Source organism: Staurois parvus, unplaced genomic scaffold (assembly GCF_062004578.1).
Source record: "Staurois parvus isolate SC_StPar_1 unplaced genomic scaffold, SC_StPar_1.0 ptg000390l, whole genome shotgun sequence".
Classification (NCBI taxonomy): domain Eukaryota; kingdom Metazoa; phylum Chordata; class Amphibia; order Anura; family Ranidae; genus Staurois; species Staurois parvus.
In genome coordinates, this window is record NW_028318186.1 from 12,804,960 (window position 1) to 12,818,234 (window position 13,275).

The 13,275-nt window shown below is 46.2% G+C and overlaps 1 protein-coding gene across 2 annotated transcripts in view; it reads right to left on the bottom strand.

The window, feature by feature from the left end:
* The window catches only part of LOC149455707 (cytochrome P450 2A4-like), a 62,911-nt gene that overhangs the window by 14,295 nt on the left and 35,341 nt on the right, over nt 1–13,275 (bottom strand). For both annotated transcript variants that reach the window (XM_089686105.1, XM_089686104.1), the window contains exons 6-7: nt 8,952–9,128; nt 6,085–6,226 (exon numbers count right to left, since the gene is read on the bottom strand). In XM_089686105.1, the coding sequence (XP_089542231.1) occupies nt 6,085–6,226; nt 8,952–9,128 (319 nt within the window). The remainder of the gene's footprint in view (nt 1–6,084; nt 6,227–8,951; nt 9,129–13,275) is intronic.

The window sequence follows — 13,275 nt, forward strand, 5'->3', positions numbered from 1 at the left end:
AATTGTTACTTAGGGCCACAGCTATCAAAGAATCGAAAATTTAAAGTGACATACACCCTTTTTTTTTTTGGTGGCTGTCGTGCACAGTTGGTGCTGCAGTTTGCCGATTGTGCAAAATAAACTGACTTTCTGCTTCACAACCACTATTGTACGTTCAAAGAGTTAAATCCATTTACACGCCGGCTGGCGGTATTATTTTTTGGGTGATTAGTGCATTCCAGTGACACAAACGTACAGTTTCCAGCCAACGGCAAGCTGCAATTGACCAATTGTGTACAATAAACTGACTTTCTGCTTCACAACCACTATTGTACGTTCAAAGAGTTAGATCCATTTACACGCCGGGTGGCGGTAATATTTTTTGGGTGATTAGTGCATTCCAGTGACATAAACGTACAGTTTCCAGCCAACGGCAAGCTGCAATTGACCGATTGTGCTAAATAAACTGACTTTCTGCTTCACAACCACTATTGTACGTTCAAAGAGTTAAATCCATTTACACGCCGGCTGGCGGTATTATTTTTTGGGTGATTAGTGCATTCCAGTGACATAAACGTACAGTTTACAGCCAACGGCAAGCTGCAATTGACCGATTGTGCTAAATAAACTGACTTTCTGCTTCACAACCACTATTGTACGTTCAAAGAGTTAAATCCGGTTTTATTTTTGGGGTGCTTATTGAATTAAAGAGTATGTCAGACAACACGCAGAGGAGTGGCAGAGGAGGCAATGTTTCAGGAGCGAGCAGACGTGGCAGCAGAGGAAGGGGTCGAGGCAGCACTAGTCGCAGCCAGAGGCCAGTGCTCCCGGTGTCATCCAGCGGTCGTGTCTCCACCGACAACCCTGCCGTCATCGATTGGTTGACTCAGTCGTCTTCCTCTTCCCAGGTCACCTCTGACACCTACAGCCAACGGTCGGTGGGTACGTCAGACACAACCGTTAGTTGGCATGGCCCGGGAGCAAGCCCACTGAAATCACGTGTCCTCGACCTGCCCCTGTCCTTTGGTGTTCCCTCACCAAGCGAAGTATCGCATGCTGTGGGCTCAGCCCCACTGTACAGTGAGGAAGAGCTAACAGAGGGCGGTCATGAACGGGGGGAGACATCCGCCTCTTCAGCAGCCAGGCGAAGAAGTACTGGCGAGGAGAGTGGCTCGGTAGCCGGTCTAGAGACAGGTCTGTCTCCTGACCCACACGCAGCCGAGGGGGCTAGTAGTGACGCGGAGACCCTAATTGATGATGATGAGGCTGATCGCACTTGGCAGCCTCGTCGTCATCAGGCTATTGCTTCCGCATCATCAGGAGAAGAGGGTGCCAGCTTGGCAGCGAGCAAAACAGTCGGTGGGTTGCCCAGGAGGCAGCAGGGTCGCAGCAGTGTCAGTGGAGGCAAACGGCCACGGAGTAGAGCACCAGCTCCACTGCAGCCTACCACCACGGCCAGTAGTGGTGCCGGTGTGCACGGAGGAAGTAGCAGTCAGCCAGTGAGGAGTAGCGGGGGCAAAGTTTCCTACTCGGCGGTGTGGCAATTTTTCGTCAAGCCGCCCGAGGAAGTAAACGTAGCCGTATGTCGACTATGTGGCCAGAAAGTCAAGCGTGGCCAGGGGGCCCATGTTGGGACTACAGCGTTGCATCAGCATATGCAGCGTCGCCATTCGGTGGCCTGGGAAAACCGTGATAAAGATACGACGGTTCTGCCTGCCCCAGCCCTCGCTCCATCACCCGCTCCGTTACTTGCTCCGTCACCCGACGTCAATCGCCCTCTATCAGCCAGTCAAGGCTCCAACACCTCTGCTGAGGGGAGTTGTCGCTCGTTGGCATCTTCCGCTCGTTCAGATGCTCCTTCTCCTGCTACTCCTCTTCACGGATTCCGTCAGCAGTCTTTCTTGGAATCCGTTTCCAAGAGACAACAGTTTGCGAGCACGCACCCGACGGTGCAGAAGCTGAACGTCCTCCTGTCCAAGTTGCTGGTGCTGCAGTCTCTCCCTTTCCAAGTGGTGGACTCAGCACCTTTCCGAGAAATGATGGCTTGTGCCGAGCCGCGGTGGAGAGTGCCAAGCCGGCATTTCTTCGCCAAAAAGGCAGTGCCAGCCCTGCATTCACATGTAGAAGAGAGGGTGGGCCAGTCTTTGAGCATGTCGGTCTCTGCCAAAGTGCACGGCAGCGCCGACGTGTGGAGCTGTAACTACGGTCAGGGACAGTACATGTCATTTACGGCCCACTGGGTGAACGTGGTGCCGGCACAGCCGCACCAGCAACTTGGACAGGTCACGACGCTTTTGCCTCCACGTTTGCACGTCCTTGGTCCAGCAAACATGTCCGCCTCTACCACCTCTTCTTCCGCCGTGTCCTCAGCCGCCACCCCCGTGCCAAGTCCCATTACCCGACCGGCATATCACATGTGCAGGGCGCAACGGTGTCACGCTGTGCTGCACCTGGTATGCCTTGGCGAACGTAGTCACACAGGGGAGGAACTTCTGAGTGTAATGAACAGAGAAATCGACAGATGGCTGTCTCCGCGCAAACTGAAAATCGGAACTATGTTGACCGACAACGGAAAGAACATGGTGTCTGCTCTGCGTCAAGGAAGGTTGTGCCATGCGCCATGCATGGCTCACGTGTTCAATCTGGTTGTCAAGCGGTTCCTAAAATCCACCATCCCACTGCAAGACATCCTTAAAATGTCACGTAAACTTTGCATGCATTTCAGCCATTCCTACACCGCAAAGCACACCCTCCTTGAGCTGCAGCGGCAGAACAGAATTCCACAGCATCGCCTGATCTGCGACGTTGCAACAAGGTGGAATTCAACCCTACATATGTTAGACCGCCTTTACGAACAGCGAAAGGCCATCACCGATTTCCTGATGTTACAAGCGGATAAAGGTACTCCCCTGTGTAACTTCGATGTCAGCCATTGGCAGCTCATGCGTGACACCTGCCGCTTGCTCAGGCCCTTTGAGGAGGCCACGCTATTCGTGAGTCGGCAGGACTATGGGATGAACGACGTCATTCCTCTGTTGCACGTCCTGGAACAAATGCTGTTAACAATGGCTGGTCAGGGTGCGGTAGACGTGGCGCACAGATCTCAATGCCACATGACCCCTGTGGGGGCAGGACAGGAAGAAGAGGAGGAGGTAGAGGAGGACATTGGTGCTCAGGAATTATTGAGTGAAATGGGTGGTTTTTCCACTCAGCGGACAGGAGTGGAGGAGCAGGAGCATCTGGTAGAGGAGGAGGAGGAGACAGAGGACCCAGACGCACCGTGGCAGTATGCTGTGGAGATGGAGGCAGGGAGTCCCTCGCATTCCTTGGCACAAATGGCCCATAGCATGCTCGGTTGCTTGCGTAGCGACAGCCGAATAATAACCATCAGACAGAGGGATGACTTTTGGCTGTCCACCTTGTTGGACCCTCGCTACCGTTCAAAAATGGTGGCCTTTTTCACACCTGCTGAGAGGGAGGCCAAAATAAAGTACTATAAAAACCACCTATGTAGTCATGCAGTATATAGCCCTATCGGCCACTTTCTGGCATCCAGTTGCTGTAGCCCACATCACCACACTGTGCCACGGGCCCCTGTACCGCCTTCTCATACTGCTGCCAGATCCATCCTCTGCCATGTGCGTCTTTGTCGTCTGCTCACGCTGCTGGGTTCCAGTTTTAAACCTAGGCCTGTGTATGGCTTCCGAATACTGCTGCCTCCACCGCCACCCTGCGCCATGTGCCTCTGTCGTCTGCTCACACTGCTGACGGCTTCCGCTTTTTAACCTAGGCCTGTGTATGGCTTCCGAATACTGCTGCCTCCACCGCCACCCTGCGCCATGTGCCTCTGTCGTCTGCTCACGCTGCTGACGGCTTCCGCTTTTTAAACTAGTCCTGTGTATGGCTTCCGAATACTGCTGCCTCCACCGCCACCCTGCGCCATGTGCCACTTTCAGGTCTCCTTACACTGTTGGTGGGTTCCATTTTGTGATAGGGTGCTGTATGGCCTTCCATTGCTGCTGCCTCCACCGCCACCCTGCGCCATGTGCCTCTGTCATCTGCTCACGCTGCTGACGGCTTCCGCTTTTTAACCGAGGCCTGTGTTTGGCTTCCGAATACTGCTGCATCCACCGCCACCCTGCGCCATGTGTCTCTGTCGTCTGCTCACGCTGCTGACGGCTTCCGCTTTTTAACCTAGGCCTGTGTATGGCTTCCGAATACTGCTGCCTCCACCGCCACCCTGCGCCATGTGCCTCTGTCGTCTGCTCACGCTGCTGACGGCTTCCGCTTTTTAAACTAGTCCTGTGTATGTCTTCCGAATACTGCTGCCTCCACCGCCACCCTGCGCCATGTGCCACTTTCAGGTCTCCTTACACTGTTGGTGGGTTCCATTTTGTGATAGGGTGCTGTATGGCCTTCCATTGCTGCTGCCTCCACCACCACCCTGCGCCATGTGCCTCTGTCGTCTGCTCACGCTGCTGACGGCTTCCGCTTTTTAACCGAGGCCTGTGTTTGGCTTCCAAATACTGCTGCATCCACCGCCACCCTGCGCCATGTGTCTCTGTCGTCTGCTCACGCTGCTGACGGCTTCCGCTTTTTAACCTAGGCCTGTGTATGGCCTTTAATTGAAGCTGCTTCTGCTCCGCCACTCTGCCATTGGACTCTTGATAGTCGTCTCCCCACGCTGCTGCTGGGGGGACTTTTTAACATAGGCCTCTGTATGGCCTTCAATTTTAGCTGCTTACGCTCCGCCACTCTGCCATGGGCCCCTGTACCGCCTCCTCATGCTGCTGCCAGGCCCGTAATCTGCCATGGGCCCCCGTACCGACTCCGCATGCTGCTGCCAGGCCCGTAATCTGTCATGGGCCCCTGTACCGCCTCCTCATGCTGCTGCCAGGTCCAGAGTGTCTCATGGGTCCCTGTACGGCCTCCCATTGCTGCTGTCTCCATCGCCACACTCTGCCATGTGCCACTTTCAGGTCTCCTCACACTGCTGGTGGGTTCCATTTTGTCATAGGGTGCTGTATGGCCTCCCATTGCTGCTGCCTCCACCGCCACACTGTGGCTCCACACTCTGGTTTTGGCCCCGTGACTGCCCAAATGAGTGAAGTGTGCGGTGATTCTAAGATCGACGGCACTCATCTGCATGTCATACTGACTGACAGTATTATTTCTCTTCCCCAGCAGACTCCAAGGGAATTTAAATTAAAGGTACAGTGTTCTGCACTAATATAAAGGCTCTCTGAAGCCTAGAAACACCCTTTTTATAAGTTAAATTCGCAGCGAATATATTCGCCTCGAATCGAATTTATTCCGCGAATTCGGCGAATCAGCCGAATTGAATTTTTGAATAATTCGCTCATCTCTATAAATGATGATTTCAATAGCGGCTATGATGGAGGAATGAGTGGCAAGGAAGCACAAGCAAGGGAAGTATTAGGAGTGGGGGGGCTTTGCAAAGATTCTGTCACTTCGACCTTTATGGGCCAGGTGACAGTTAGTCTTTGAATGCCAATAGGTTACACCTGAATAAGGCACTTTCAGTGAACTGAGTCTATTTCTACAGTGCCTCTTGAAGCCCCAATATACTAAGGCTACTGACAGCTTCATCAGGAATGCTCAAATGATCTTTTTTAAGATGAGTGAATGATCCAGAGTAGTGACTCCTACCCTCTTCCCTCTGTATGGCTATATCCAAGGTTTCAATGAGGGATAGAGTGCCTAAAAAGATAATTACTTATTTTCTATTCATTTTGTAAACCCTTAGTGCTGTTAGAATTCCTTTTCCCAAGCCAAAACACTTAAACATTTTAATGTCCCTTTAAGAGTTGGTGTTGGTCATAGAAAATGATGGTATGCCTGATTTTATGACAGGTGAAGACAGACAAGTAATTCCCTGGGCATGATGTCCAGCCATGCACAGGCTGGAGACAAAAGTCACACAAATCTGTATCTTTGGATCTGCATTTAACAAAAGGTGTTTGAGTGAGGAAGGTGTTGGTGAGATTTTGGAAGTCTTTACCTTCAAAGTGCCACCATCACGTAGAATACAGGTGATGCTGAACACAGTGTGATTGCTTCTCCACCAATCAGTCACAGCCTTACCTTGGATGTCCAGATGTTTTACCATCACCAACAGGCTGAACTGCAGATTGTTGGTTGTGGTTTCTGTCCCACCAAGGAACATTTCAAGCACAGCAGCCAACAGGTTCTCCTGGCAAAATTCGCTATTACTAACATCTTTTTCCTGCAACGTAGAAACAAAATTGTGAATTTCAGTCAGTGCAAGGCTTACTTTTGGTCACTTTTCCCATCAGTGTGGTTTGCAACTCTTCTAAAGATGCACTGATAGAATTCAGCCTGAACAAAATAATCTAACATATTCCTCCATTCACTCTATACGTGTCTGTGGATGGACAAATTTTGCGGTATTTTATTCTGAGAGCCTGAACCGGTGGTTGTTGAAATACCTAAACAGGGGTTGTTAGTTGGATGCAGCTGCTTTTTGGCTAGCAATTTTGTACCTGGGACCTTCGATTTTTCAATGAAAGGATATCAGGCAGGAAGGTGCCAACAGGGCCAACCACAATATAAATTTCAGCCAGTTAATTAGGAGCCAGCCAAAATTCGCTCAGTGCACTGCAAGCTTAAGATTTCTTTAAAGGAAAGCATAAAGTGATGAGAGCAGTAGACGTATGAGCTGCTGGATGTAGAAGGTGGGCAAAATTACATTTAGGGACCTTTTTCTATATATAACAAATCGATATAGCTAATTTGTATAATGAAACTGCATGTACATTCATTTTGTGTGAACTTTTCTGTGTTTTTTAATACTGGCCACTTTGTTAGGTACACATGTTCAATTGCTTGGTAACACAAATTGCTAATCAGTCAATCATATAGCAGAAACTCAATGCATTTAGGCATCTTGCTGAAGTACAAACCGAGCATCAGAATGGGGAAAGAAAGGGGATTTAAGTGACTTTGAATGTAGCATGGCTGTTGGTGCCAGACAGCTGGTCTGAGTAAACCTGCTGATCTACTGGGAGTTTCACGCACAACCCTCTCTAGGGTTTACAGAAAATGGTCTGGTAAAGAGAAAATATCCAGTGAGCGGTAGTTACGTGGATGAAAATGCCTTGTTGATGGCACAGGTCAGAAGAGAATGGGCAGACTGGTTCAGCTACGACATTCAGATGGTAGGGTCAGAATTTGGTGTAAACCTGAAAGCATGGATCCATCCTGCTTTGTATCAATGGTTCAGGCTAATGGTGGTGGTGTAATGGTGTGGGGGATATTTCCTTGGCATTTAGCACAAAATGCTATTTTCACCTTTTTGCATATTTTTTTTCCATTTCAGTGCTGTTAGTACCCTGCAGATTCCTTGTGCTACTTCCTGTATGCATACAATTGTTCTAGTATTGACTGCACATTATTGCTCTGGACCGGCTTTCTGATAGTGACAATGGTGGACCATGCTTGGTTTTTCAGCACAGCCACTTGTTATCTCCATCAGAGGTGCTTGTACAGTGTGACAACACATTGCCCTGCAGGCTCAAAGAAACAGATTCCCCTCATACATGCTAAACAGCTAAATAAATCTCCCCTTCTAGGCTATTTTATTATGACATCTGGTGCCACTGGCAGTCAGAAGAGTAAAGATGGTTTGAATCTCTGCCAGCTTAGCAAAGAATGTCTGAGATTTGCCCCATCTATGGGCTCGCTCATTGTACCCAATTCAGTTGTTGCACGATTTGGGTACAACCAGCCTGTTGGATTTTTCAAGCGATTATTGCCAGGTGTGATGATGTCACTGCCCTTGTGCTCTGCTTGTTCCTCTGATGCTTAATGAATATAAATGATGTGGATGTGCAGATGGAGCTATGTACAACTATGCAGAATTAAAAAAAAAATCAGAGGAGCTAATGGAGAGAAGTATCCCTAGATTATGTAAAGAGGGTTGTGTTAACGTACAGATTCTGACCTACATATGGGTGTTACATGAAACACAATCAGAAAGGTGGACTTTTCTATAAAAAAAATGAAATGGAACAATTTATAAAATGCTGTTTAAGTTTTCCCTGAGGAGTCCTTACTTTTTTTTATTTTTGTCCATAGAAGAAGTGAGGGGAAATCTGTTCACAAAAATTTAGACCTAGTACAGGAGAAATGAAGAGACTACCTCTTCAAAGATTTTTGTTCAGATTAGTCCTACTTATTGTTGCATTTCATAAATGAAGCAACACATTTTGGAAGTTCCAAATGGCTCCTTTCATGAGGGCTTCGGACATGTGGATGAAGGCTTTATTCTTGACCATCAATGTATGCTAGAGAAGAAAGGATTGTGAATAGCAGAGGTCTGCTTCCAGTTCTTGATTTGGCATTGACAGATGGATGTTCTATTCTCTTTCCTGCATTTTTACAAATAGTGCTCCTCAAACCTGACAGAGGTTCTGATGTTTCCTTCATCAGCAGGCAGACCTTCAGAAAAAATATTTGGAAACAGCTTCATTTTAATATCTTTTCATAAAATCTTCAAAACTTGACATTAAACTAGTGTTGAAGAACAGTCCCAATGAGATCTATATGAAACTAGCTGTATACGCTTGGGTTATATGGCTTGATCAAGGTCCACTCAATTGATTCCCCCATCCACACTAAATAGTGCCGATGGAGGAATCTACACTGACGAATATTGTTTGAGACACCTGCGGCTGTCAGAATATACTGTATCTGATTGGAGACAATTATTGTTGGGCCAACATGTTTTCACCCAGCTTCTTTGGTATTAAAATCTAATTTTGCTGAGCTAGATGGGGCCCACAGAGCCACCCACAGCTCAAATTTATTTTTTGATTCCTGGTGATTCTGCTTGAAATTCAAGCCATGTACGGTCACCTTTAATTTCAAAATTTTCTGTTGTAGGATTTACAGATACTTTGTAGTACAACTTGGTGTATATGATCTTTTACCTTGTTGGCCTGAATGAGGAAGCAGTCTATAAAATCTCTGGGGAACTCTGGATCCAATGATCTCCTGTGTGCGTTAATTTCCTCCCTTATGAAAGATTTCACATGCTCACAGTCTGCAAACACCTTCTGATGGGGGCCTGGAAGATGCTTCATTACACTATCAAACGCAACATATGCCTAAATGGGGTGAAAAAAAAAGATATTTACAAAAGAACCAGTGTTATATAATTACTATTAAAGCTGAACTCCAGGCAGATCTAAAAGACTGAAAATGAATGCATCTTTGTAATCATTAATATACACTATATTGCCAAAAGTATTGGGATGCCTGCTTTTACATGCAAATTAAGTTTAATGGCGTCCCAGTCTTAGTCAATAGGGTTCAATGTTGAGTTGGCCCACCCTTTGCATCTATAACAGCTTCAACTCTTCTGGGAAGGCTGTCCACAAGGTTTAGGAGTGTGTCTATGGGAATGTTTTGTCATTCTTCTAAAAGGGCATTTGTGAAGTCAGGCACTGATGTCGGACAAGAAGGCCTGTCTCACAGTCTCGGCTCTAGTTCCTCCCAAAGGTGTTCTATCGGGTTGAGGTGCCGGTCAATCAAGTTCCTTCACCCCAAACTCACTTTTCAATGTCTTTATGGACCTTGCTTTGTGCACTGCTGTGCAGTCATGTTGGAAAAGGAAGGGGCCATCCCCAAACTGTTCCCACATTGTTGGGAGTATGAAATTGTTCAAAATGTCTTAGTATGCTGATGCCTTAAGAGTTCCCTTCACTGGAACTAAGGGGCCAAGCCCAACCCCTGAGAAACAACCCAACACCATAATCCCCCCTCCACCAAACTTTACACTTGGCACAATGCAGTCAGGCAAGTACCGTTCTCTTGGCAACTGCCAAACCTAGAAACGCCCATCGGATTGCCAGACATAGAAGCACAATTTGTCACTCCAGGTACACATCTCCATTGCTCTAGAGTCTAGTGGTGGTATGCTTTACAACAGTGTATCCAACACTTTGCATTGTACTTGGTGATGTAAGGCTTGAATGCAGCTGCTCAGCCATAGAAGCCCATTCCATAAATATCTCTATGCACTGTTATTGTGCTAATCTGAAGGCCACATGAAGTTTGGATGTCTTTAGCTATTGACAAAGTTGGCGACTTCTGTGCACTTCAGCATGCGCTGAACCTGCTCTGTCTTTTTACGTGGCCTACCACTTCATGGTAGAGTTGCTGATGTTCCCAGTTGCTTCCACTTTGTTATATTACCACTAACAGTTGATCGTGGAATATTTAGATGCAAGGAAATTTCAGGGATGGACTTATTGCACAGGTGTCAACCTACCACGGTACCACGCTTGAATTCACTGAGTGTGACCCATTCTTTCACAAATGTCTGTAGAAGCAGTCTGCATGTCTACGTGCTTGATTTTATACACCTGTGGCCATAGAGAAGATTGGAACACCTTAATTCAATGATTTGCAGGGATGTCCCAATACCTTTGGCAATATAGTGTATCATTAAGTCCCCAGGCACATCAGTTTTGACTTACAGTAAAGTTGCACGATTTAAAGTCAGGTGACTTGCTGATTTCAGGTGCGATTTGCAAGACATCTGACACAGATGTTTATGCAAATCGCACCAAAAGTAGTGCATGTACTACTTTTGAAATCGGTGTGGCTCCGACCAAGTTGGAACCGCACTGATATGACTGCTTCAATTGTGGACAATAGGGTGCGACTTGGCATGCAATTTGAAAGTTGCAGGGCATGCAAATCGCATGCCAAGTCGCACCCATTGCGACACGGGTGTAAATGTATTTTTTTAAATAGCAAGCAGTGTAAGTATCTGAGCTTGACTATAATCTGAGCCTCTTGCAGCCTCCGTACAGCAGAGCTTAGAATGGGAGAGGGATAAGCAGCACAAAAATCCTTTCAGGTGTGCTGGAGTGCAAACAGTCATGCTGATATGAGGAGAAAGCAAAGTAATACAGAGAGGAGTTTATTTTGCTACTTCACTGTTCAGTGGGGAGGAGACTAGTAAGATTAACCCTCTCTCTATTTGTCTAGGAGACCATTATCCTCAGTACAGAAAGAGATGGGAAATCCCACATTTTTGAGCCATCACAGTAATAGGAAGTGAAGGGAAATCTGCCATTTGGATAAACCTGTACTAGTGACAGCTGTCCAATAGTGGCCACACATATTTAGATTTTTTTCATCTGATTATTGTGCTATTTGATCAAAAGGATTGAACCTGCAGGCAATCTAATAGCCATAACTTCCTTTATGATTGTCTCAAACTTAGTTTAGATCAGATTTGTTGAAACTAAGTTGATAGGCAAGAATGGAAAATGACTGATCATTCTGCATTGATGGACAGCACCAAGATGCTTTATTCGTGAATACAATTGCATTTTGATGGATCAGATTTTTGTGATAAGCCACGAGTGCCATATTGATTGAATGGGTTGTTGACAATAGATCAATTATGCCTATCAAACAAGACTGATTGGGAACAAAATTGGTCATTTATCAAAGGCAGGCGCAACTTGACCTCCATCTGATAGGTGGTGCTGGGCCACTGTACAGACTGTGCAGATTCTTAAGAGGAAACTTGTTCCTTTGCAGAATTCATAGTTGTCAAAGAGGTTGCAACTACCTGACTGGATGCTCCAACTTCTGGTAACCTCTGGCAGACATCTAGGTGAGGGTCTCTATATATTAGGGTGCCTGTTCCATTCAGGCACCTAGAACGAGTGACTAGGTGAGGAACAGAGACTCCACTTGTAAGGGAAAGTAATAAAGTGCAGGGAGAGGTTCTGCAAAATATAACTTGATGGGGATCGCAACCATTATCTAATCTATACACTTTAACATTTATTTGAAAAAAAAAAACTCACTGTGAGAATAAGCAAAGCTTAAGCTGGGTACATTCAGATCAAAAATCGCCTGGTTTAGCAGGGACCAAAACCGAAGTTTCAATCTGTGTACATCCCTCCCAATTGCTAGATCGGTTTCTGTTGAATTGTCCTGTTGGAAAATCTCCTTCGATCAGTGGCCTGCAGCCAATGGGCTGAAACACTGCTTAGTACATTCTGCTATTTACACATTTGGGGAGGATGGGGGAATCACTTCCTCTATGCTATTGTGTTCTGACAGAGAGCTGCCAACTATAGCCAGCTTGTGTACAACCAGCCTGCTCATCCAGGTGTTAAAAATTCAGCTGGTCCCTGCTGAACCGGCCGAACTTTGATCCATATATGGCCACCCTAACTGTGTGTACCCAGCCTAAGATGCTAAGACTGTTTACCTTACCAATAGTGTAGTTTGTGAAAAGCTAGCATTGATCATGCTACAGGCTAGCCACCTGGCCAGTCCTTCAGCCATAGGGCTGCTAAGTCTGGTATGTTTGGCTTCAATATTTTGGAAATTATACTAATGTAATTAAAACTTTATTAGAACAGAACAAAGAAATAATGCACCCCTGTTTTTTTCACATATGCTGGTTAGATTCCATTGCTGGGAACTTTATGGCTTTTGCCCCGGAGACTTAACATACTTGGTTTGAATACTTGGTCTCCATGACATTGGGAGTTTCCTTTGGCTCATCTATTGATTGACTGACAGGAGTAGGGACACCAATGTCACTTTACATGCTATTTAGTGTCCAGAGAGGCAAACATAGAGGAGGAGAAAAAAAGGAGGTAGAAAGAGGGGGTTGTTCTGTCTCCATCTTCTCTCTCTGGGCACTAAGGACATGTATGGCCAGATGGAATGAGAGACTTCTAGCTGCTGCTGGATAGGAGCCCTGAAAGTATAGTAAATTAGGCAGAGGCTGATCTTCTGTTCTTGTAATTGCCTGTAAATTCCAGTTTGCCACACACATATTGTAATAGTTGCCATTTGTAGTCTATGTATTGTCAAGATTGCTGGCCAATGGACATCACCCTAAATTAGACACTTTTAATTCAAATAGAACAATGGCATGAATTAACTGGAATTAATATTCAGCCAGTTTTATGTCTACTGTGGGCCACAGTTTTTAACTCCAGAAAGTATAAGATAGCACATTGGTATTTAACATGATAGAAACAACTGCACCCAACATTTTATTCCAGAAAATGGCACCTACCTTAACAAAAAATGTATGTGAATATTATTGGCACTTGCCATTTTAAAATGACTGACCCAGCTATGTAATAATATTTAATGAGCTTTAATGTAAGCCTGTTGTGAAAAAAATTGAGGCAGTAATTACTGACATCTTTTTCTGAAAACGCTGGCCTCCTGCTTTTCATGCTAACCCTCTGGGTTCAATGTTTT